This window comes from Calonectris borealis, chromosome Z (genome assembly GCF_964195595.1).
Source record: "Calonectris borealis chromosome Z, bCalBor7.hap1.2, whole genome shotgun sequence".
NCBI lineage: Eukaryota > Metazoa > Chordata > Aves > Procellariiformes > Procellariidae > Calonectris > Calonectris borealis.
This window is the reverse complement of record NC_134352.1, coordinates 78,763,071-78,789,789: the sequence shown is the minus strand read 5'-3', so window position 1 is coordinate 78,789,789 and position 26,719 is coordinate 78,763,071. Positions and strand designations below refer to the sequence as shown.

Below are 26,719 nucleotides of genomic sequence, written 5' to 3'. Positions count from 1 at the left end.
AGAACAACAGACGGGAAAATTATATAACAGGTTGTAGATCATCAGTGATTTTTTTTTTTCTTCTCAGCAGCAATGAATCTGGTAGTAAAATCAGCAGAAAAGCGGTGTACAGGTCCACTGATGGCAGGAATAAAGCAGACCCAGGGGAAAGCCTAAATGGACAATAATTGCAGGTTATTATATACTGTGCTACAGTACAGTGGAAAGCTGGTCAGCTATTAGCACGGTTGGAAGGAATAATCAAGAGGACAGAGAAGAAAGTTTATAATCTTTCAGATACAGCAAGGCAGAGGCAAGGCTCTGGAGCTGAGAAATGGGGAAAGAAGCCAATGATATGGAGAGGGAATGACATTATACATCATGGTTGTATCTCCAGTGGTGCGAAAGGAATTTGTTGGAGTTTCTAAATATAATTTTTTTAAGCCACTGTGGCCTGCACAGCTGCAACTGAGCTGGAGTACCTAGATTGGGTGCAGGGGTGTTCTAGGCTGATGGACACAGCACCTCAGGAGAGGAATTCAGCCCACCTTGGATCTGAATCATTGAGTGGGGCTTTCTGTCTCTCTCCATTGACTTTATTGTTGTAAGGGAGCTTACAACAACTAACCTATTAATTTAAATTTCTTAAGACCTGCAACCATCTGACATGAGGGGGATGTTCAGAGGCTAGAGCAATGAGGAGGAGGGAGACTAAGATGATGAATGACATGCTCAGGAAACGTTGGTAAGGAGCACCTCCACGGCATTTCCAGGGATGATCTAGATGTTTTCTACATGTTCTCTTTGCTACCTCTTAACAGAGCTGCAAGATCACCCATACTTTCACCAGCACAGTAAAACCTGCTCAGGGACAAAGCTATGCCCGTGCACACACAAAGCAGTCACCAGTCGTAGAACAGAGGTATAGAAAACACTACTTTCAAGGTTAGTTGGGAAATGTCACTGCTCTAACACCCCATTAAAAAATCACGTGTAATGTAACATAGTGCTACCCATTTCATCTTTTACCTGTACTTATTCCTAGCTAAACTTATAGCTAAAAAACCATTTAGGTGAAACTGAAAGCTGAAAGAAGAGGGGAAACAGAACAGGAAAGGTACCTTTGAGGCTCGACACACTTTCCAAGGTAGCCACAATATTCTCCCAGCAGAAGTCTTCAACTGGGTGTTTCTCCATCTAATAGAGTTTCCCTTTTTAATTCCTAAATGGCTTTCACTGGTGTTGTCTCGGAGGCTAAATTTTTTTGCCTATGTTAAACACTTTGAGCAAAATTCAGTGGTTTCAACATAGACATCCACTGTCATGGAAAGCTGTGGGACATCCCACTTGTCCTGGAAGTCCTGTGTCACATCTATTTGTCCCAAGCACATGTCTTAGCTTCTGTAGGAAGATCACGGGATACCTGTGTTCAGACAACTGCATCCCATCCCTAGGTACATAGTTGTTATGGGTTCAACAGAAAATGATAAACAGTTGCTGAAGGTGACTCACATCTCCAGCAGGCTGAATCGCCTTCTGCAGATGTCCGTCCTTCTGCCTCAACTTTATATATCCTTGAATAACTAATCTTCTTTTTAGTTTCCTCAGACAGGTGTCGGAGTTAAGTGGGATGAGTCTGGACCTGAGTGCCTCCCAGTCCTCAATGTATTTATCCTACCAATGTTCCTGTGAAGGAAAGAGATGCTATAATTCTTCCCTGACATATGGGCAACAGAAACAGTCACGCAGAGAGTTTTGTGCTTCAGGAGGAAATTGAATCTCCATCTCCTAGATCGTAGCTGTTGAATTGTGCCCTCTTATGTTGTTAGAATTGGTTGCCTCCACAACAGCCAAAGGTTTAAAAACAACATTACTATTAATTTGATTCTGCTGCATTCATTTAGTTTAACACTGTAGCTTATTTGTAACTTTTTTTTTAATGCATCTATGCTGGTTTTGGCTGGGGTAGAGTTAATTTTCTTCATAGTAGCTACTATGGGGCTATGTTTTGGATTTGTGCTGGAAACAGTGTTAATAACACAGGGATGTTTTAGCTATTGCTGAGCAGTGCTTACACAGAGTCAAGGCCTTTTCTGCTTCTCACCCCACCCCACCAGTAAGTAGAAGTTAGGAGGGGACAGCTGACCCCAACTGACTGAAGAGATATTCCATACCATATGATGTCATGCTCAGCATATAAAACTGGGGGAAGAAGAAGGAAGGGGGGACGTTTGGAGTGATGGCGTTTGTCTTCCCAAGTAACTGCTACACGTGATGGAGCCCTGCTTTCCTGGAGATGGCTGAACACCTGCCTGCCGATGGGAAGCAGTGAATGAATTCCTTGTTTTGCTTTGTTTGGATGCACGGCTTTTGCTTTACCTATTAAACTGTCTTTATCTCAACCCACGAGTTTTCTCACTTTTACTCTTCTGATTCTCTCCCCCATCCCAACAGGGGGGAGTGAGGGAGCAGCTGTGTGGGGCTTAGTTGCCGGCTGGAGTTAAACCACGACAGCATCTTTGTTGAGTCCCCCATTTTTCCTTGGCATATCTTGATTCAATTATGACATTAGGGGAAAAAAAAAAAAGAGATACAAGAGCCCAACTTTTCTGCTGATTATTTCAACTCCCACTACACAGCAGATGACTGAGAAATACTAAAGATGAGTCAGAGGGTGAAATAGGAAACGTGGAGAGATTGTCTTAAATTAATGGGGGCGCTGAAAAAATATCTGAAAAACAAAAATAAATATATTCACATTTTTAGATAAGTTGTCTTTAAAGGTTTTCTCAGTAAAAACATCAGTATATTTTAATGTGGAAGAGAAAAAATATGTTAGAAAACGTATTTTTCTTTTGATGAATTTGAGCCAAAAGTTGGAGAAATAATTCAATCACTAAAGTGTAATGCAGGAGAAATTTACATTATAAGGTATCACAACCCAGTTTTAATTATGGCATTGCCAGTAATGCAACCTTAGAATAATGCTTAGTTGGAGACCTGCAAGGGAAACCCGAGTGACTCAGGAAATGGGAATGAGTCAGTAAAAGACCTCTTTCCTTTTCCAGTTCATGCCAGTTACCAAGCAGGGCTCTGCTGAGGTCATGAAGGATATTGTGATCTTGCAGATGCCTTCCTTCAAACAAGATATCAAATCCAGTCCTGCTTACTGATAGTTATTGAAGATCCCACAGCCTGTCCTACCCAAAGTCCAAACAGAATAATCTCATTGACACTCCATGTGTTGATGCTGCATTATCAGTGAAAGAGAGATTTTTCCTTCACTTCCAGATCTAAAACCTTGCCTGGTTGCTAGCTGTTGTTAAACAGACACTGTTCTCAACAATCTCTGGCCTCTTAGGACCACAATTTTATATCTCGTCTGAGGAAGACACGTCTAATATTGCACTGCCACCTAACACACTTCTGGGCTATTGATTCAACACACAGAACTGCTGAGAAGATTTTCCAAAGGGCCCGGCATGTGAAAGGTGCTTTGCATACAAAATTCAAACATTTCAAGATGTTCCTTTTAGATAATCAGAAGCAATAGTTTAGTACAAAATTTTAGTCCAGACTCAGATGCACGTAACAGTGGATGAGGGTGGATGAGAAACATTATATTATTCATGGGAAATAGGGACACAGTGTGTAGTTTGCCAAAATGCTCTTTGCCAACAGAGTGTTTTTCATCAGTGAGTACCTGGAAGAGTCTGGGAGAGGCTGGGAAGTGGGCAAGTATAGAAATATACTGCTGCCTGTTGCGGGAGGAATGGAGGGGTTTGTTGGCTATATAGTGTACTGTTATGGAGCAAAGTCTCGGAGATCTTACTCCTAGGTGATTGCTTGTTGCATGGCTTGGGTGGAATCATTTAGCCTACCTGGCCTCTGAGAAGAATCACTGTCCTGAGCTATTTGGCATGGATGTTTTCAAAGTCTTCTTTCAGAACTGCCTTGTCACACACTGAGTTTTTGAATTATCCACTCTGAAGAGAACAGGAGCGCCTTTGCCTTTGCCTGCTACTGAATTCAAAGGAGTTTTGCTTGGGTGGGGGCTGGTAAGATAAGCTGATAAAAGACTAGATAACTAGATTAGGGCAAATAGGATATAGCAAATAATGACAGTGAGTGAGAAGGCTGGCAACTGGGCAGGGATAACAGGATTTATTGGGGAAGTCAAATGTGAATTGAAATGTTTTTTGGCTACCAAATGAGCTAAAACAATAAAACAAGGGACACCAAACTAGGCCTTTAGACAACTGAACTCCTGGGCCCAAGATTACAGAAGAGAGGAGAAAGAGAAGAAGGAATGATTGTAAACAGACTTAGCAAAATAGAGAAAAAAAGGAAGAAAAAATCAAATCAAAACCAGCCTACACCTTAGCAGGGGAGCAGGAGGATGAGATGAAATGATGAATGCTGAGCAGGAAAGGAAGAAGTGGAGCAAATCCTTTTGCTTGGGTTTGAGGCCAGGCTGTGGGAAACAGGTAAATACCATATTGCTTAAACTTGAACTGGTCATGTTTCATTATCTGCATTTTTTCTTGACCACAGTCATGCTGAAAGTAAGGGATGTGTATGAGAATACTATACATGTATTCATTTAATGGGAAACCCAAAGAATAAAATCTAGCTTTCTTCTTCAGCTCTGCGCAAGCGATTCTTCCTTGAGGGTCACCTGAGTCCACTGGTTCTGGAGCAAGAACAGTTGATGTCAGCTTCCTTAGCACAGAGAGAAGATGGCGGGCTGCAACATGTGTTTGTGTTTTGTAGATTGAGAAAGAAAATATTCATTTCCTTATAGACTGTTTTACGGAGGTGAGTATTGCTTGTTTCTTCTTCCAGAGGTGCAATGCATTATGGTGGTACTGTGTTTGTAATGAGGATGATTTAAGCATAAGAGTAAGGTGAGTTGAAGTAGAAAGCAGATAAATCTTTTTATTAATCCAGCCATGTTGCTAAGGAAAACAAAACAGAACAAAACAAAAACCTAACAATAGATACTTCCTCACCCATCAGATTTCTTCAAGGTCTTCTTCAAGCTCATGCAACTGAGTTTTTTGGGTTTGGGTTTTGGTGGTTGGTTTGTGTTTTTTTTTTTTCCAGATGCATCTGTTGGTCTAACATAACTTCCTCTGGTTCTAATGTTACAGGGAAGACCACAAAACTGGAATCCAAAATGAGCCACCACATTCAGAGAGAAATTTTTCATACTCTGGGGGGGGGCACAGGGTCACAGTTTGGAGACAATCAGTGATATTCCACGGGCAAGTATTTGGCCTTGAAAAAGACAATGGTTTTCTATTAAGTTTCCTTGAGAAACATTGTGTGTGGGAGCAAGGTAAGGGGGAAATAATGCTCATGAAACACAAAGCAAAGTGGCCCACAGCCACGCCAGAGATCAGAACCAAGGAGTCAGTCCAAATCATCAGACTCCAGGTGTGAGACAACAGGCTGCATTGCCTTGTCCTTTTACTGAGACTGTTTTGCTGGCATCTCTTACCAGTGCTAAATGCATAAGGAGAAGGATAATAAACAGCCTAAGTGGAGGGAAATAATGAAGAGTTGTGAGGTTTTGTTCAGTTGTAACAATCTCACATGTTTATTAATAGAAGGTCGCCACGTATAAATATATAATTTTAGCTGGATATGGGCAGCATGTCTTTAATTATCTGAAGAAAGAGGGTACTCATTATGTAGATAGTACAGGAACATCATTCAGCAGAAAAGCAATAGAAAATTTCAAGCAAAGAAAGGCATGAACTGATATTTTTTTCCCCTGTCTCTTGCTTTTCATTATGAGTCATTTCTACAGAGTCTGTGTGTGTGTGTATGTATAAGCGTGTATATATTTTTACACCTAAAAACATAATATCTGTATGACTTATAAAATCATGTGTATGCTTCTTCGGTAACTCTGAAGGCAGGCAGGAGCTGTAAATTTTGAAAAAAAGAAGTGAAATGAATGCAGAGCTGACCCGGCTCAGTGTGCAGTGACTAAGGGTAGAATAGAATTTGGTTTCACAAATTGAACTTCCTTTCATAGCCAATGTGTCCCAAAGTGCTTTACATACAGTACAATGAGAGTAATGCCGGGAGTGGAGGCAAACACAGCAGTCATTGTAGGCACAAAAATAGCTCACATGTAGCCTTCTATATTAGAATCTGTTTCAGCAGGAGAATGCTGGCCTTGGGAACGTTATTAACTCTCTATTCATCTGTTTCCTTGTTGCCAAGGGATGCTGAACTTCCCCCTGGACAGCCTCTGAGAGGATGGTTTCAAGAGCGTCATACCTTCCATCCTCTTTAAAAAACCCTGTTATTGTCATGTCCAAGCCCTCATACTGCACAATGCATTTCTGACGGTATTGGTCTTTTCTTTCTTTTCCTCCATCTTGGACCTTGGCTGATTGAGTGTGTACTCGATTCCAGACTGTTCTTCAATCAGAAAACTGGATAAGGGCCAACAACAGCATTACATTCAGCCCTTTGCATTCGTTGTATCTACAAGCATTGAGTGGTATTGTAGAAGAGTGTTTCATTGTTGCTAAGATTCCCAGGCACCTCAGTCCATCATCACGCAAATTATCTCCCAGGAAATTACTGTGTCCAGGGAAACTGCTATGTGTCATATGGTATTTACGCACCACAGTGACCTTTCCTCTGTGCACTCATGGACCACTTATGAATTTAGGACTGAAGCTTTCCCACCTAGTTTTAGGAGTTCACTTGAGTTAGTGACTGGTTGTGAGTCTTGCCATGTTACACTCTGTTTGTTGAATAGACAAAAGCATCTCCACCAGCTAATTTTGACCAGTCAGGAATGAAAATGTCATCCAAAGGTTCAGTTGGAAGTTCACCTCCTGTTTTCTGGGGTCTTGTATAAGTCAAAATCTAAATTCATCAGTATTAAAAACATAGAATGACTCTTCATTACTGAGTCCGTTACTCAGTACAAATGGGAAACTGGACATCAGCATAGATACATGATGTTCCTACTGAGAACAGCGTTAGACTGAGGACTGAAACTCAGTTCTTATCATTCACATCCCTCACTTCCAGCACAATGCAAATGTGGGGAACCTCGGAAAGTCTACTGAGTGCTTTAGGCCAACATATATAAAGACTGTGTCCAAACTGACCAGCAATCTTTTTTTTTTTTTTGTTAAATCATCATTGTTCTAATCCCCTGATTGCCCAAACCAGAGGGATCTGAAAAAAGCACACAATAGTTCCCATCCAGACTGTATGTCTCACTTTTCTTTCCATGGAAACCATGGCACAGGAGCCTTGATACAGTCCTCAATCTCATCCTGATATGAGCTCAGGAACACAGAAACACTGTTGGGTCTACAAGCTGTTCTGTACTCAGTTAAGTTTGCGAACTAATATTGCTCAGCCTGGCCCCAACTCACATGTAAATCCATTGATAACAGAGTGTCTTCCAGTTTACACAAACTTAAGTACGAGAAGAATATGATCCTACTAATGTCACAATAGAAATTAAAAATGTTGAAAGCCCTATGTGGCAGAAATGTCCCAGAATATTAAGGTCAATATTAGGGTGCATGTTGAGATTGTTCAGCTGATTAATTGGTTTCTCAGAAGGCACGTTGCCCTCCCAAGCTCACCTGACATTATTGAGTTCTGATTTTCAAACCTTCAATATGCTTTATGGCAAGTATAGCAAAATCAATGAGATATGATAACTGGGGATGATTTGGTATATAATCTGCTGCTGACCAAATTGAGTGCTTTGAAAGAAGGGAAAGGGGAAATGACAGCCGAAAGAGTTCTTTAAAAATGTATACTTATATATTTGAAGTGTATATTTGAGATATAATAATAAAGAATTCCTTGCAACTTTCAATGCTTAGAAACACTTGAGATGAATCTTAGTGTTTTGAAACTGAGGTGCATGCTGGGGGCTATGGTGTCTTTGGGTCTTATGTGCTTAGGCAGAATTTTCCCCCTCACACAGTTCTTATTTTCATAAAAAATAGAATAGAGGAATTGAACAACAGAAAGGTTTCTTATTGAACTGTTTGGCATGAAAGAGCAGATCCTTACCCAATATAGACAAAGATATTTTATACCAATCATTGAGACAGAATTCACATTTGCTTAAAAGAGCTCTTGCGTTCAGATTAAAAAGCTGAGGTTTTCTGTGAAGGGCTGTGAAACCTGATCTAGGTTTTCTGTAAAGCACAGGAGAGGCAAAGATAAAGGGAAGTGATGGCCTTTGGAGAGCAGCACTTGCTCCCTTGGAAAGCAAATTCCCTGCAAAATACATTCACCAAAAATTGTACCTACATCTTCAGTTAAGCAAAAACTCGTATGTGTTCTGAAACCCAGACCAGTCCACTGTCTGTAATGGAAGCTCACAAGCCACCAGCAAGGCTCTTGCCTTAATTTGACCTCTTGAGATGACTGTGGAAGACAACCAAGCTTTCAGGCTCTTACAGCTTGATTGGACCACGTGTCAGCAGAACAAGTTTGTTCAGGCCTGAGGCTCACAGGCCATATGGAGTTACAAAAGTTCAACTGATTCAGCTGTGTGGATGGAAAAAAGATCACCTAACGATAGACATCTCTTTGCTAAAAATGTTCCATTTCATAACAACTGAACCCCAAAGATACTGAATATGTTGATATGTGCAGGGGCATAACCTCATTACATAATGTTTTTCAGCCACGTAAAATCTTTAAACTAGGTGATTTCCCCATGGTCTGATCCTGGTTCTTCAAGGGAGGAGAATACTCTCTCGGGTGCCTTGCTAAGGAAGCCTCTCTCCCCATTGATTTCATAGGCAATAGTAATAACACATGGCTGCCATTTGCTATGCATTTCTCTCTTTGACAAAGCCTCACCTTCATGTCCCACTCATTGGGGTGTTGGTTCTGTTCAAGTTGCATTGTAAGCAGACATGATGCATCCCTTTGATTAGTCAGTTGGGCATGTCCTGCAGTTAAAACCAAGAAGAAAGATAATTATTTGCTTTCCTTTGCACAAACTGGGAAGAAGACCAGGCCTTTTCTATTCAAAATAAATTTCCCCTGGAAAGCAAGGTCTGATTCTGTCAGTCTGGGACTTAGCAGGACTCTCCTAGCTCTCTTCTTAGTGCCTCTCTGTCTGTGCACCAGAAGAAGCACAGCATGAGCCAACACATGGAAGCAGAACTACGGGACAGGAACTTTCCCATTTTGACTCTGAGTCTTCAACTGATCCTACGTTGGATACCAGTATTTCGTCTGACTTCTTCCATGTGCTTGAGGTGACTTGTTGTTTATATTGATGGGAGATCTTCCAGTCAGTCCAGTGGGAGGAAGTTTAAACTCTTATTTAAACTTGTCCCATGATTTCACACAAAAAACCCTGACTTCCAACTGTATTCCAAACTAATACTAGCATATCCTAAGTTTCAATGTTAAAATATGTATGTAAATGCATGCACAAATTTCTCTGTTCATCTTATGTACTTTTTTTTTGGTGTAGATAAATTCACAAAGATCATGACATCTTTACACTCATTGCATTATTTCCTGTCACAACATGATAGCTGGTAGCGATAGAAGGTTTCCATGAGGAGCCACTGTGGGTGGAGCTGGAACATTTTGTCAGTCTCCTAGATGAATTTGAAGACTGTGGAAGTATGGCAAGATTCAGACGCCTCTCATTCCATTATGGACTCTGGAAGAGCCTACACCTTTTTTGCCATTTCTCCCCATGCTCAACCTCTTTGACTTTATGCTTTTACCCTTCCAAGCTGTTATATCTAGTTTCCCTAAGTGCCTGTTCAGAGCTTCCTCAGAAAGGTCTCGTTTTCCTTAGCAACCCAGTTCTTTTCTGGTAACATCTGGGTTTCTTATCCTAATCCATTTCCTCACCAAGACTTTTCTAGTTCTTCCAGGAAAGTGTAGCTCTTTTGCCTTCTCCTGCCTTCCCTGTGAATTACAGGTTTCTCTTCACCTCTGCATTCCCTCTCAATTTCTCTCTCTCCCCCTTTTCCAGTCCCTCTTTTGACCTCCTCTAAGCATTTTTCTCATCATCTGCTGCCTCCTAGAGATCTGGCACTTCCACTTTCTGAATTCAAATCTACCATTTCCTCTTTAGCTAAAGATCTGGAAGGATGAACAGCCCTCGATAACACCTTTCAGCATCAACTACAGAGGTAACTGGAGCTCCTAAATTAAATGAATACATGCCGAAAGCACAAAGGATGAAAAATTGTCTGTTCTAATTTCAGGCCCAGCACAACCCACCAGCTGGAAATACAGGAAAAGACCTCTTCACCCTTCTATTGCAGTCAACGAAACAAATGGAGGCTGAATCTTTGTATTACTCTGTCACTCGCACTATAACTATTACTTTAAGATCACTGAGAGGTACATGCAATGCGCAGTTTTCCTGAGATGCTGGAAGGGTGTCCGAGAAGAAAACAGCTGCCAGGTGGAAAAGTCATTTTGAAGTCACCAAGACCCTATGCTTTCCTAGAGAATACACACTTGTGTGCACACACAGCAGCCAGATGATCTCTTGTATTTGTTCCATAAGTTTATTAATGTTGGGTTGGCTAAACAGTTAACTAGAACCGTGAGTAGTCTTTCCCTTCACTGTTGAAGCCCTGGACAGTTTGTATATCTTTGCTTATTTCCTTTACAACCTCCATCTGCATGTCTGGCCTTTTGAAGACGGCCCATGATATAGATGACTTACTATTCTGGACAGAAACAGACAAAAATAATAAGAAATAGAAGTTTAAAAAGGTATAAGACCAGATCTAACATTTATTACATTCATAAATTCTAGGATGGATTTAGAAAATCGACCATTCAGGAAACTGAGCATATTTGCAACACCGGTAACAAATAATGCAGGTAGAGATATCGTCTATCGGACAGCAAAGAACTGATAGATTTGTAGATATATAGATAGACAGAGAGAGAAACAGTGAAATAGGCAGAAAGACAGACAGATAGAGAGAGGTAATACAAAATAAGAACAAAAAAATTCTTTAAGGAGACTATGAAATTCTAACAGAAAGCTGATGAGGAGCATTTTTGCACATTTGGCTGCAGCCTACCCTCCTTCTCTGTCTACAGCATTTCCATACATGTGTATATGTGGGATGCACACATACACGTGCGCACACAGCCCGCCCCCCCAAAACACACGCTGTAAACTCTTGGTCATCTGCCATGCATCTGCATTAGAATGAGGTACGTGAAATCAGCAGCATTGATGCTGGACCCTGACTGACATTCCCTCTGGCTACTTAGAGAATAAAATAGGAGCAAGAATGAGTTTTGTAAAACAAGTATTCATTTATGCAAACAAATCCAATATTGAGATTGTGCCTACAACATACATCGTTCAAAGTGAGACTGGGCATAGCTTCAGAAGTAAAACATGCCACAGGGTATCAGGCTGTTCTGAATCTGAGCAGTGACTTTGTCATTGTTTCCCCTGAGGCTGTAAAGCTCCACTTGAAAAGGGACCACTGACTTGGGATGCTAACGTCACACACCTAATCTCCACACTTGGTTCTCTCTAAAGTTCAGCAAGCAGTTGGGTACCGAAATATGAATTAGCTGTTTAAAATCCATTTCAGAGTTAGGTCTGATTTTCAAGAATATGCACTGACTGTGACTACAGTTCTGGGCGGACAACGCTCCCAAAAAGCTGGCTTAAAATCTGTCTTTAACCTAAATTAAGTTAAAGTCCCCAAATCCCAAACAGGAGATACAAAAAAAAAAAAAAAAAAAAAAAAGAAAAAAAAGGAGTTAATTTTTTTCCTTACAGCTCATTGGCTCATGTTCATCATCTTAATCAATAAATATAATTGTGAACACACATATGCACACACATATATGCAAGCGCGTGCACACACACACACACACACATGCACACAAGCCCTAATTAAAAGGAAATTATTCTGGTTGCAAAGACAAGCACTTAAATATTAAGAGCCCCCAGAATTGAGGTTATGTGCACAACCTGGATTTTCCTTTGTTGTACAGATGCATTCTAATTCAGCCTTTAATTACATGATCACTCACAGAGTAGATGGCATGTGCAGTGCCGTTTGGCGACTGCAGAGGACTGGGGGATTCTGCCTCCCATTTCAAGCACACAGGAGAGTGGGCTTTGTGGGCAGATATTCTCCTCCCGGCAAGACCTCTTGTTCTTTTAAGTCATCCCTGTCTCAGATCCCTTCTCACTCTGTATTCCCCCTCCCAGTTCCAGTCCCGTAACCAGTTTCACTTTTTGGCTCTTTCTCAATCTGTCTCTTTTCCCTGCCTTAGCTTTCCAGTGCCCTGTCCCTGAGTTTACCAGCCTCCTGAGCTCTCAGATCCTCTGTGCTTTCCCACAGTTTATTTTCCAATGTTTTCTTACATTGCATTCAGTATATTAATCCCTCCCTTTTCCCTGTTATTCTGCCACAGGCGGTTCCCCATTAGATTTATCTCCCCTCCCATTTCTCTCCATTTTTCCAGACTCTTCCTACTGAGAAGCAGACTGCTGCACCACAGCACAACCTTTCCTCTCAAGCTCTCCAGGGCTAACTGGGTCAATGCAAATAAATAACTGGAGAATTCTTTAACCCTGGGTCCAAATGGCATGGCACCACATACCCATATGCTAAACTCTCTTTTCCCAAAAATCACATTATCCTTGTCTGTGATGCTTATTGAAAACACCTTACTGGTCTGTGATGACCTCCAAACTGCACCCAGAAGGTGCCTGGGAGGCTGATATGGGCCAGACCCATGCCAAAGACTGTGCTAAGATCAAGGCAATTAATAAATTTCTTAAAACCTATGCTCTGGACCTGGTTCATTTGCTAGTACAGATACTACCTTTGACTCTGAACCCTAGCCTGTTCCCCATTTGCGTCTCTTCTCAATCCATCCCAGTGTACTCCAACCTCCTTCGTCTTTCCAGCTTGCCTGAATTCCTCCCAGCTGTCTCTTTTTAATTTCTGCTCTAGTCTCACTGTTGGATCTCCCTGTTAGTCCCCGAAAGCACAGGGAAGACAGACTCCCTGCTTTTGTCTCAGGTATCCAGACTCCAATTTTTCCTGGCCTGTCCCAGGCCAGTGCTGCAATGACAGGAATAACTCTTGTCTCTGCTGGAGCGTTCTCGGTGAGAGCCGAGTCACTGGGGAATCTGGTTTCGGAAATCTGCATCTCTAGTGAGCGTGTGAGAACTGCCATTTTCCCAAGGCTTTTAATTGGCCACTTTGGGGCAGATTTTCCCCGAGATAGCAAAAAGACTTGAGAAAGAGCTTCACCTCCTGTCAGCTCTTAGTATCATGCTGTAAAGCATGGGGACAGGAGAGCTTTACAAAACATCTCATTTGACTCTGTTCAAACCAGCCCAGTTCTCCTCTGGGTTGTTCTCAGGGACAAAACAGCTCCGGCTGAAATTTTCCAGAAATAATTGAAGAATTTGAACTGAATGCAGGCACCCAACTCAGAGAATTTCAGCCCAAACATCTGCAGTTTATCAAAACTGAACAGGATTTTATTATAGGAAGTCTCAGGCAACCTTTGTAATTGGTGGTGCTACCAGATCCTATTAAACTGAAATCTCCCTTCCTCACCGGGGCGCTGTGAGCATTAATTTGTTAATGATTGCACAATGATTTGATGATGAAAAGGACCATATTAACATGAAACATTATTGTGCCTACAATACAAGCTTGCCCGCTTTCATTACTCATTATGTACAGGGACATACATATTATGAAAAAGGGATTGGGAGATAATAAACTCGATATTCTTTTCAAAGGACTAATACAACATGTTTACAGTGTTCACAGCATGGGTAATAGGAATATTCTGGAGAGCTCTCTTTAAGTAGCAGAATCCATTGGGTGGAATGTAATGATGTGTATGTATGTATCCGCACAAATCCTGTGTCTAAACATACATGCGAACACACGCATACACGCTCTCTTCTATTTTTCTGTCCTCTATTAACCCCCAGTTTCTATGCAGCCTTCACTTTACCACCTGAAACTCACCAGTGCTACTTTAATAACAAAAGGCCTCCATAAACAAAGCTCCCTTTTTATTACAGTGATACCTTTTGTTGCCTACGTTGACTACAATCCTGTACTAAGCTCCTTTGGATGCAAATATTTTTTCATTTCTCTCCTCAATCAACCTTCTCGATTCTAACTAAGGCAGAGGGGAAGAAAAAAAAAAAAAGAAGAAAAAAAGAAAAACAACCCACACTGATTCACGCATTAATTCAGGGACCAATCTTGCAAATGTTCACATGAGTAATCCTTCCTCAGATGAATAATCCCTCTGACCACAGCAGACTGATTAACAACAGTGCAGATTCAGGTTTTCAGGATCATGCCCGTCCCCTGATGCTTGGGTTCTCACCCGAAGTTTAGCGGATGATGCTCCCTCTCCTTTTGGTAGATGAATTAGAGGCCCACATGCAGCTCTCAATTATGTTATTTGATTACGCAGCTGATAGACTGATCCTGTCAGCACCCCTTAGAAAGCCCAACAAGCTGAAGTAAACAATCCCAGCTGAGTTAGAAGACTTGGCAGGATCGGGCCCTTTCATAGTAGCTGGGAGCTGTATCTTTGAATTGTGATCAGAATGTGTATCTTTGCTATCAACGGTCTCATGTTTTATTTGGAAAAATCTCAATAAAATAAGCTAGCAGGGAATCTGGGAGTATGTGGGCTGATATAGTTACCTAGATCTAAAGAAGGATAAAGGACTATTTAAAACCAAAATTCACCCGTATTGTTTATTTATTTGGAACAAAACTTGCCTGCAATTTATTTTATATCATTCAGCGAATGATGGTTCCGTGTGCTACCGCTTTTGAAGTTCAGCAGAAGAATCCCCCTCCAGCAACCTTTCGGCCTGTTCCTGCCTTTCTTTACTTGCTCGTTTCCTGGAGAATGAAGATAGTCAGGACTGATGTATCACTGTGCCCCCCTCCCCTGCACCAAACCGTGTTCATTAAAAACTTGCTGCTAGCGAGGGCCTGATCCAGCTCTCCTGGAAGTCATTGGAAAGCTGTCTATTGACGTCATGGGGATGAGGAGCATACTAATGCATGCGAGTACCTTTACTAATGCGGGCAGTCCTGTTAACAACACCGAAGTTGTTCACAGGATTAACAGCAATCAATCAAGCCCTTTGAAAGGCACATTAAAAGCCAAAGCCTGGTCTGCAAACCCTTTCTCACACGAGGTGTGCGTATACCTGTGGCTGGTCCCGCTGCATCTCTCTGCTCCCGGCCTGGCAACGTCGGTGCGTTTTTCCAGCTGTGCTGATTTGGGGTAGCATTTCTTCTGGGGAGGTAAAAATTGCTGGCAATCTACTCCAAAATATATAGCGTTTATGTTCCCAAAAAAACCACTAACCAGAGTGAGGAGCAGGAGCAAATGGGGCTGTAAGAGGGCTTGGGAGGGGGTTGGTTTTTTCCTGCAAGTAGACACATTAAAAAAAAAAAAAAAAAGGAAAAAATTTTAAGTGTTTTATTTTGGTTCCAAGCAGATAAATAATTTTTACTCTCTGGGAGAAACTGGAGCCTGTTACAAGAGACCTTATTCTTACAAAATTCCTGTGGACTCCCCTGTTTACGGATTGCTGAACTGGACCCACTGTGATTACACTGGGAACATTTCTCACTTGGGAACTGTTCGGCAAAGGCTGGTTTATAGATAACAATTTCACTCCTCCTTTGCCTGTATCTGTTTAAAATCCAGTACAGCCCCTTGTACATGTGTAAAGGTGCTTATGGGGTATAGCTTATTTCCATCCACAGCAGCAGCTGTGTTCATCTCAGAGCCCTTGTAGCAATATTTGTGTCCGTATTATTTCATCCTGCCACCCCTCACAGCTGTGCCTGTGCACCAGGGGGCTGTACTTGAACAGCATCCATTTCTAAATGACTATACTTAACGGCTCTGTGAAAACGGGGCGTGGACCAACTCAAAGTTTTAAAAAATATATATTGTTATAAAAGGGACACCCTCGCTGAGCAACAAAATGACTCTTTTCACTGCCCTGTTCTTTTAATTGGCTTTCATTTGGGATAAGCTGTGATTGCAGGCAGAGTGGCCTGCTCACGGACAAGGTGTTAACAGAGCTATCCCTGGGATGGATCAGTGCCGGATGCTGTTTCACTTTTCACTATAGCGGATATTCCTTCTTTAAAAAAGGTTTAACAAGTCTTCTTTCGGTGAGCCTTCCCAGCTCTATCACGGGTACGGTTTTAATGTTCAGAAAGAGCGGATATGAAGATTTTTAATGTCCTGTTTCAGGGTGGGGGGATGCTGGAAGATTTTGTTTCATGTGGGTTTTGTTGTTGTTGTCATTCTTTTATCACAGTCCAAGGCACAAGGCAGAATTCGAAAGCAGGTGAGTCACGGGGCTGGGAATTTGGGAGAGGGGCTGTCTGAGGGTTTTACCCACCCGCAACTCCTGCGCTGTCAGATCTCCGCGTCTTTAGCCTTTAAACGTTGTAAGTGCGTGCCCGGGAAGGGAAGACAGACAGATCCCCCCCTTAGACCCCCAATAAATAGCATGCCTGGTCAGACAGCAGACAATGCGCCGTGCCTGCCACCAGCCCGGCATTAGGCGTCTGACAGCAGCTGCCTCCCCATTAGCGGCGAAAGATATTTAAAGAGCCGTAAAAGGCAGCGAGGGCTGCCGGGGGCTCTGCTCGGGTGTCGCCCCCAGGTGCGGACCCCGGGGGAAGGAGAGGGGGGTGGGATCCGGCGGGGCCGGGCCCGTCCCCGCCCCACCGCCCGCCGCGCTCTCCCCCCCCGCTGCGGGGACCGTCGGTGGCCCAGGGGAGGGGCACAGCCCTGCCGCACCCCCCCCCCCCGCTCCCGCCCCGGACCCCCCCTCCCAGGATCGGGCCCCTCCGCCCTCGTCTCCTGGCAGGGGCGCTCGTTTTAAGGCACGGGAGGACTTGCAGTCACAGGAGTAGTTGCAATAGCTGAGCCACCTGCATTGGGTTGGGTTTTTTTCCTGAAATTATTTTTATTTTTTAAGGGGGGCGGGGCAGGACACTGCCTTGCTGCTCTGTTATTAAAACAAAAGCCAAATAAAGTGAACGCTGCTACAAGGGTGTTGTGGTTTTGTTCCTTTTTTGTTTGTTTGTTTGTTTTTAAAACTGAAAGAAAAATAAATCCCGGTCGATAAAACATGCAGGAACGTTGCAAATTTAAACTAATAACCTCCCTCCTCCACGGCTGCCCCTTCCGTTTACAGTCACACGTGTTACCGGCGCCCTGCCCGGCGCTCCCGGGGGACCGGCGGCCGGGAGGGGTCCCGCTCCCAGCCCGCCCCCCGGGGTCGCCGCCGCCTCCGCCGCGGGGAGCAGCCGGCGGCACCGGGAACAATAGCTGGGAGCCCCCGCCGTGCCTGGGGGCAGCCCGGACCCGGCGGGAGGGGCCGGCGGGGGGTTGCGAGCACCCCCGGGGTAGGGGAGATAAGCGGGGGCCGTGCGGCTGCAGCCCGGCCGGGGTTGGGGGGGGTTCAGGCCAGGTAACTCGCAGGCTGCTCCCAGTGTTGCTCCGAGCTTCATCCCCGCACAGCTTGCATGGGAACAGGGGGAAAGGCGGGTGGGGGGGGGGGGAAGAAAAATTGCTCTGAGCACACGCAGAGCCTTGTTTTGTTACTGCCGGGATTACTGATATTATTATTTGGGGGGCAAGGGGGAGTTGTGTCCTTAATCCGAGCGTCCCTGCCCTCCCCACCCCCAGATGCTATGAAAGGAGAGCTGATTTCATTTCCACCATACAGTACACTTTGTCTAGAGAGCATTGTTCGGACAAGCAACTCCCGATCCCTGATGACTACAAAATACGATTTATGTTTCCATCAGAGAGAGACAGAATATCCTGATGGCTTGAAAGTCGGGCAAGAAAATCTTATCTAATCAATCCCCTTCCAATACACATACACACACACACGCACGCACACACACCACACGCAGCTAGTATAGGAGATAACGCCCGCACTGATTGTACGTAAAATGAATATCGGCAGCATGAAAATTAACAATAGTCATCTCGATATTTTTCGTCTCCCTCCAAAGAGCTACAATAATACAGTTTGCGCCTTTCCTAGCTTGATGTCATCATCATCAGCATAATTAAAAAAAAAAAAAGAGCTTAAAGAGCATGCATTTTTTTTTAGATGCAACAAGAACAGATATAGTAGAGAGCTTGTAACATCACAACCACAACAACAACAGCAAAAGCAACCTCTGAGCCCGAGGATTCGTCCGTATCTGAACTGCTTTTATTATCAATTGCGAAATCGTAATAAGAGTAAATAATAAACAAGAGACATCATCATAATAGGAAGAAGTCAGAACACCTTGGGTTTGTTTTTTTTCCCCCTCTCAAATAAAAAGGCAGTTTTCCCGATGATCACTGAAATTATAACGACAGCGATTGATCGGAGGGCTTGCAAAGGAAAAGGAAAAAAAAAAAAAATCATCATCATTGGTCCTAAAAACGCAACCGTTCCCCTTTGCTCACTTGGCACAATAGAAATTGACTGTCTCTCAAAGAGCCATGCGCCTAGTGCTATTTATAGCCAGGGGCTGTGTTGGAAGATACCATTAAGCTTCTCCCGGGCAGACAGACAGGGGGGTGGTTGGATGGGAGGAGGGGGTTTAGCCAGAGTAGAGGCAAAAGCAATCCCCCACCCCCAGCCTCCCTTCCCCGCACACACACACATCCACACACTCACACCCCACCCCCTAGTCTGGCTGGGAATTTGAACCGATCCAGCCTGTTTAAACGGAAAGGACACAGATCTTCAATGTAAAAAAAAAATCAGATCAGACCCAGAGAGAGAGAGAGACGGAGAGGGAGGAGTGTGTGTGTGTGTGAGTGTGTGTGTGTGTGTGAAAGAGGGAGAGGGAGCGAGAGAGCGAGGGAGAGGGAGAGAGAGAGAGGGAGAGAGGGAGGGAGAGAGAAAAGAAGAGGGGGAAAAAAAGGAAAGAAGATTTTCTCTATGTATATAAAGATGGCCACGTTAGCAAACGGACAACCAGACAATACCAGCCTGAGTAGCAATCACAGCAACCCCAGCACCAACGGGCATATGAACGGATTAAACCATAGTCCCGGAAACCCATCCACCATCCCAATGAAGGACCACGATGCCATTAAGCTCTTTATTGGGCAGATCCCCCGTAACCTGGACGAGAAAGACCTCAAACCGCTCTTCGAGGAGTTCGGGAAGATCTATGAACTGACGGTGCTGAAGGACAGGTTCACTGGCATGCACAAAGGTGAGTTACCTCCTGAACTTTCCCGGGAGAGATCGGGAGAGGAAGGCAGGCTCCCGCTCCCTCTCTGGGTCTCTCTTTCTCTCTTTCCTTTCGATTTCATTTCATTTTATTTCATTTTTGGTTGGCCCGGGGGCGGAGGCGGCAGGCTGGGGGGGCAGGGAAAGAAATAATAGACCCTCCTGGAAAGAGAAGAGAGAGAAGCAGGGAAGGCAGTCAGCTCCCTTTGGTTTATTTCTTAGTATTTGTATTTCTTTCGCCCCCCCCTTTTTTTCTTTTTTTGGGGAGGGGGGGGAGACGCAGCCACTTGCGAAAGCCGGGGCGCCCAGGCGAGCGCCGGCGCGGCGGCGGGGCGGCAGGCAGCTGTCCGCTGGCGGGTGGTGCTGAACGGCGGGAGAGGGCTCCTTGGTTTATCTTGGGGGTGCGTGTGTCCGTGTGTCTGTCCGTGTGTTTGCGCGGAGCTGGGAAGCCCCTGTTTTACAACTGTTGTGTATCTGGCACCGGCGCCTTTTCTTTTTCTTTCTTTCTTTCTTTTTTTTTTTTTTGTTGGGGTTTTTTTTTTTTTTTTTACATTTTTATTTTGACTGCTGTTACAATTATTATTTGTAGTCCGCTCCAAAGCCAGAGGCGGAGGAGAGTGAGTTGCTCCGGGGAGGGTATTTCATTTTGGTTTTGTTCAGTGTGGGAACAGGAATATAAACAACAATAAAAAAGCCTATCTCAAGCGGGGTGTGGGGGGGTGTACAAAATCACAACGTGTGTGTGTGTGTGTGTTGGAGAGGGTGAACCAGGAGGGATGGGTGGCACTTTAGTTCCAGAGGGGAGAAGTCTCTGAGCAGGCATATTCCAAGCACTACTTTAATGTGCCCGAAGTCCATCCCGGGAACTTTTTAGGTTTTCTTTAAAGGCAGTGGAGACGTACTCCCCATGCGATGCCTCGCTCGCTCCATCTCTGCCTGCTCCTTTCCCTGCTTAGCTTAGGCTCTCCGGAGGTGCATTTCAGATTAGATGATGCTAGGTTTTGGGGGTGGGGGAGGGTGCGTGTAGTGGGGGAGAGATGCTCGGATCCTCGGGTAGGAAAGTAGGACTTGCAGAGAGGAAGTTGAAGATAATTTGCATGGTAGCCCCGCTTAGGAGCAGGAGAGACCCAGGAGCGAAGCGAGCCACTTTATTAACTCAGGTTCTGTATATATGTGTGTGTGTGTGTGTTTATTTCATTAGATATGTAGTTATTAAAAAAAAAAAAAAGAAAATAAAAAGATCACATCAGAAGTGATTGGGGTGTGACTTCAGATTTAGTGCAGGAGGAGAAAGGGTTTTGCAGGGGGCCACGGAGGGAGTGGAAGTTGCATCTGTTACAGGAGAGGTTCAGTATCAGTGTCTACTCCAGCTTGGTGGACTCCTGGCAGGGAGAGTCACTGGTAATGGCATTACTGGCTTCCCAGCTTTCCAGATGCCTTGGCGAGTTGTAAATCTTGAACTTAACGGCATGTTTAGCAGGCATCTCTTCCCCCTTCCCACTCACACTCCTCCTCTCTTCCACCCTCAGGAAATGTGAATGAAAATATACCCTGACAGTGCAAAGTACCAGTTTTGCACAGGCTAGAGAAAATATTCAGGGCTCGGGGACCAGGGACTCAGTCCAAGTTATAGGATATTTCTTCCTTCCTTTCTTGCCGGTTGCTCCAAACACCCTTCTCATATTTACAATCATCAGTGTAGCCCTTTCGAACCTTGCTTTCTTTTCAGACTAGCTTCCTAGAAGCCACATCAAGGTCTGACATGATGTTCGTCATTTCAACATGACATCCGTACTGTAATAATTATTAATAATAACATTAAAAATAACAGTAAGAAGCACAGGGAAAGAAAGGTCCTGGGAGGTTTCGTCTAATAGATGAGGCATAGTGAGAGTAGCCACTGAGCTCGTGTGTGCGCGCATGTGTTTGCAAAAATTATCTAAGCTTTCTGTAAAATAAAAATAACAACAGTAAAAGCTACACTGAAGAGAATCACTCAACATAGTGTAGAGGAAATCTTTGAGCTAACACCTCGATAAAGGATTTTTGTGGTGGGGGGAGGTTATTTTGATTTTTTGATGAGATTTTATTCTTTTGTTATGTTCTATCTTAAGCCTCTAATTAATCAATCTATGCGCTAACTTTAATTTCTATTTCATAGATGTGATTTCTTCCTCTTTCAGTTCAGTTTTGCTTTCACTGTACGCCTGTATTCACAGAGACAAACTCAGGAAGGGGGGGAGGGAAGGAGAGAGAGAGAGGGATCATTTATCTTGCTTGGATGTGTTTAACACATATTCCTGAATTAAGCAAGATACTAACTTCATTTCCCTTCATTTCATTTCTGTTCTAAAGCTGCAACCTAGGAAAAAAGCCAGGTGGGAAATCTTGTCACCTCATCAAACCGAATTGCATGAGTTCATCTTGAAAGAAACAGTCATTTTTAACCTCCTAGAAGTTTTGGACTTTGGAAGGAAAAATGATGATGATGATTGTTTTTTCGCAGGCTAGGGTTTGAGTGAAGCTTCAATAGGCACCGAGTTGCCAGCGTTTCAGAGATCGGTTTTATTTAGTACATCCGAGAAGAGTTTGAACTCCTTTCTAGCGATGCCGCTGATTTATTAGCTAATCCTGATAAAAATGTGCCTCTGGCTACCTGGAAAAAAATTACTTTCTTGCCAGTAGTGATTAATTACTATTAAGTCAAAAAGCATGATGGGGCTTTGAAGGATGAGGATTGTGTTTGGCTTTTTTTTTATTATTTTATTTCATTTTATTTCATTTTTAATCTTTTTTTTTTTCTTTTCCCTTCTCTAAATGCAGTCATGTGAAGCATAGTGTTCACTCAGATCTCTTTATTTTGGCTTTGCTTTGCAGGCATAGGTGAAGAATTGCACAAAGATAGTCCAACTTGGCTCTCAGGGGTAGGATGGCAATATGAAACCCCAAGATGCTTTCCATAAGTGATGTATAATGCTTATACATTAATTGATCCATCACTCTCAGTTGATTTCATTCCTAATCCAGGGGATGAGGCTGTGGCAGTGGTATACCTTGAAGGGTTAATAGTGGGCTGTAGTTTATTTAAGTGTACGGAGAGCAAACCTTGGGTGTGGAGGGCGAGAAGGTGGGTTTGTGTTGGGAGGAGGGAAGAGACAGGAATTAGCTTAGAGTAAAAACGTAGCAGCCAGAGTAATTCCAGGTGTAAATCCATTGAAATGAGAGCACAGGATGTGCATTCTTGAAAATATTATTAAGAGATCCTGTTGTGGTGCTCCTGTATAGCAGGAGGAAATTGAAGATTAAGAACCTGAAGATAAAGTACATGACTATGCCCCCCTCCCAAAAAAAACTATCACAAAAGGAGAGTGAAGTCCCAGGTTCTCTCACCAGCAGCCCCGGCTGATACCAGGCCAGATACCAGGGAAGAGGCAGGGGAGCACGATTTTCTTGCAGACATGCGAAGAGAGAAAAGGGTACGGGGGAAGCAGCATGTGAGGGAAGGCGGGAAAGGCTTGCCAGATCCCCGAGAAAACAAGCTTTCATGGCAGGAGCGTAGCTGCTGCATATTTCCCCCGTCCTCGCTTCTCTCCACACGGGGCAGGAACAGGCTCCTGCGGTGGTACTTTGCTCTAGGGTTGGGAAGAGGCTGTGTGCTGAGATCCGCGGGTAGAAATCTACGGGGGGCTGAGCTGACCCACCCACGCGCTCACACATACACACGCACACATACACACGCGCGGAGTTAACTAATCACACTTGAACAATTTAGCAAGCCATTCATTCATAACTTCCCCCCTTCTTATCTAGCAGTGGAGTATGCTTAAAGGCTGAGTTACTGGGAGACATAAAGGTTAGTGCTCTCAGGACAGCCATATTATAATGCATTATCTTTGAAGTCATTTAAGGCCAATTTAAGTGGTATTTAGTATAATATTTATGAATTAATGTAATCTAAATATAGGACTGTCCCCATAGGTTTAAACAGCCTTTTCTATCGAAGCTTGCTTGTACCCAAGGCCTGGAATGTGTTTTAATTTAAAACACACAGGTCTCCATAATATTCTATTTAGGAAGTCAGAAGAAATCAGCATTCCACACTTAACTGAGATTTACCGAAACACATGCGGGTGAGTACACTTAAAGAGTGGGGACAGTGTGCAGTGGGAAAGCAAGAGTCTTCCATAGACCTGAGAGCTACAACATCCTTTCAACCTTTCTTTGAGGGGGGCAAAAAAGGACAAACCCCCAAAACCTCCTTGAAAGCCACCATTGCAGTCCCGTGGTTAGGATGGTGATCCTACCTGACCCGAACCTCACTCGACAAGCATTCAATGCAGCTAGAAAAATGCAGTATGAAAAGAATAGTTTAGTTCTTTTGCTGCTTTACCTTCTCAAAAGTATAAATAATTTTGAAATTTAAGACACCTTGGGGGCAGGTAAACAAGGCTTCCATTCACTATATTCTGTTCTGTTTGATTACAAAGATAGATGATAGAAAAATTAAAACCTTGTTAAGTCTAAGGATGTTTATGAAGGTTTTGGATATCTCAGAAATTCAAAGGTGCAATGAAAATGAACATTCAGTTAAGATGATATATTTGTATATATGTATAAATGTATAGATTTGTGTGTGTGTATACATACAGAAAAAAGAGTTGTATACACATTCACGCATATAGCCTTTGGGAAATGGAAATTTAGTTGAAAAGAAGCACGACGCAATACAGGTGCTGAATAAACTCCTCCATAATTGAAACATAAGGCTTGCCTGGCTGAAAGCAACACATACAGCATTTAGTATGGTAGTAAACCAAACAAGTTTTAGGGAGGTAAATGCACAAATAAACTGGAATAAAACAGAGGAGGCTTTATGCCTTAGGTCTAAAGAACAACCCCTTAAAACAATCAAAATGCAATTGGATAGCTTGATGGAAGAGAGAGGAAAAAAGCAACCCCCTGTACATTATAATCTCCCGTACAGATGAGCGTGTATGTGTTTTGATAATGTCAAACAGATAGCCCAGATTGCTTCATAAATTAGAAGGCTATATGATAACTCTTTTTTCAGGGGTCTGGACATGGATTCTGGTTTCTAAAAGCAGCTGCAGCCAGTTATGATGCTGTTGTTACGGTTGTGTCAGCATTTCCAATACAAACTCCAATTTTCTGGGATCTCTCGCTTGGCTGTTAAGTTTTGCACTGAAAGCTGTTCTTCAGCTAGCCCCACTACCATATCACTAATCCTCCTTACAAGAATGGATTTGTTTTAAAGTTACATAATGTGGAGGAAAGAAAGAAATTAAAGTTTGTGTTTCTAGAGTTTTTGTTTCTTCTTTTACGTTTCTCCAGGTTAGACTTATATTTCTTACACATTTATGGATTATGATCGGTTTTGTCCCTCAGTGTCTACATATACTGGTGCCTTTAGGCATTTTAGGGAAGGAAAAAAAGGTACTTCTTTTTTTCTTAAAAAAAAAAATAGTGACAACAACCAAATTTCATAGTATTTACTTGGCCAAACCAAGGTTTTAATCAGAGGGTGAATCAGAAACTTCCTAATTTCTGAAGTATAACAACAGAAACAGGGGACAGTTTGTTTTTCTTTTCTTTTATTTTTTTTTCCTGTGTTCAGCCAGAAAGGATCGGGAACATCAGCACTGAAGTAGGGGGAAAAATTGAGGATCCTTGTCACCTTGGATGAAAAGCGTGGTTCATCTGGTCCTGTATCCTGCATCGGCCAGTGGCCAGTGCCACAGACAGGGCTTTCTTTAGCAGAGGAATTCAAATTGCGTAGTATAATAAAAGCCAGGCAGCTGATGGAATAGTCTTTTGAAGGAAGTTGTCAGAGAGTATCTGGAAATTTTGCCTGGGTAAAGAGTGAGTGAGATTGCGGAAAGTGTCTTGTGCTCAACCGAAAAGTGGATTGTACCTGTCAAGGAGGGCGGACAGAGGACTCTTTATGCACGGTGGTCAAGAGCAAGGGGCAGAAGGGGCTGGATGATCGAGGAGGGCCTCCCCTAGCCTTAAGAGCTGGAAATACGCAGCCACATTTTTCAGCAAGACGTCAGGGTGTTTTTTATCATGCATACTCTGTGCGCATGCATACCAGCCGCACTGACCCGACAGACCATAACGACACTAAAGGAGCTGTTACCGTCCCTCCCGTCAATCAAGTGTGAACCGAGGCGGGTTTATACGACAGCCAGTAATGGTTCCAAGGGAGAAAAAGTGGGAGAGATGATCTAGGCTGTTGGGCCGCTTACCTGCATTTAAAATAGAGAAAAAACATCAGATACCCAAAGACTCACGTATGTGTTGGCTATAGCCTTACAATAACAGCCCATAACTCCAGAGCTCAACATGACCAGTCCACCAGGTGCTGTCTGGTTTCTGGCCCATAAGAGTTAGCACTAAGCAGGTGAGGTGTTAAGTGAGCTGAGTTAAATCCCGACCTTAACAAATAGGCTGGTGTTTCATTAATCCCAGCATCATCTTTACTTAGGGAGCGAAGGCCTGTTGCCTGCTTGCTGGGCAGAAGGCAGTGAGATTTTTCCCATCACTTCGGTGGGTTCACGTTTGGAAATCCTGGTGCAGGCTTGCACTTACTTAGTGTTTCACATTCCCTTTAAAATTCTGGATTGTGGATTTACCTAGCAAACCACAACACTTGCAGTTAATGCTATTGGCTTCTATGTTTGCCGGCTTGTCCCTTAACTTAGCTTTCCTTCTGTAAGTGAAACTAAAACTAAAACAAGGCTGAGGAACTGACAAAAGCCTGACCCCTGCCACATTTCTCACTCACTTAACTGCTCCACCGATGCCCGTATGACCGTTGCCAGGGTTTGTCATGGCGGACTGACCCTTACGTATTAAAATCTGCAGCGGAAAAAGGGAAAAATAATAACCATGGCGAGTTAAAGTTATGGCTTTTCTTCCACCGTCGCTTCACTGACTGAGCTGGGGTATATATTATAGGGGCCTCTCTCTCTCCGTAACTCCTCGAGATGCATCATCACATTTTGGGGATCGCAGGATCTATTGAATCACTTTGTGCTGCATCGCTTGGTGTGGGCTGGAGTCAGGATGTCACCACAGATATTGCATTTGTTTGCTTTTGTCACCGTGAACCACAGCCTGAATGCACACACAGGTGAATGCAGCTTTTAATGTGCATTCATTATATCCAACTGACATCCCCTCGAAGGAAGAGAGGGCTTATTATTGTCGCTCCTTAAAATAAAGATGGATGAGAGCTCTAAACCTCTCAAATAAAGTGCCTGACCATACGTAGTAGCTAAAAATAAATCATATACGGCCATCTATTCCATGTAAATGAATGGCAAGACATATAGATATAGACATTGTGTTAAGTTTGTCAAGCAGAAGCAGCCAAAAATATCGATCAAGGCAAGGGGGAAA

The 26,719-nt window shown here is 43.4% G+C and overlaps 1 protein-coding gene across 1 annotated transcript in view; it reads left to right on the top strand.

Moving 5' to 3' along the window:
* The first annotated feature begins 18,944 nt into the window (after positions 1–18,944).
* LOC142075747 (CUGBP Elav-like family member 4) overlaps positions 18,945–26,719 on the top strand; it is a 719,152-nt gene continuing 711,377 nt past the window's right edge. The window contains exon 1 of the mRNA XM_075137566.1: positions 18,945–19,280. Coding sequence (XP_074993667.1) covers positions 19,001–19,280 — 280 coding nt within the window. The 5' untranslated portion in view covers positions 18,945–19,000. The remainder of the gene's footprint in view (positions 19,281–26,719) is intronic.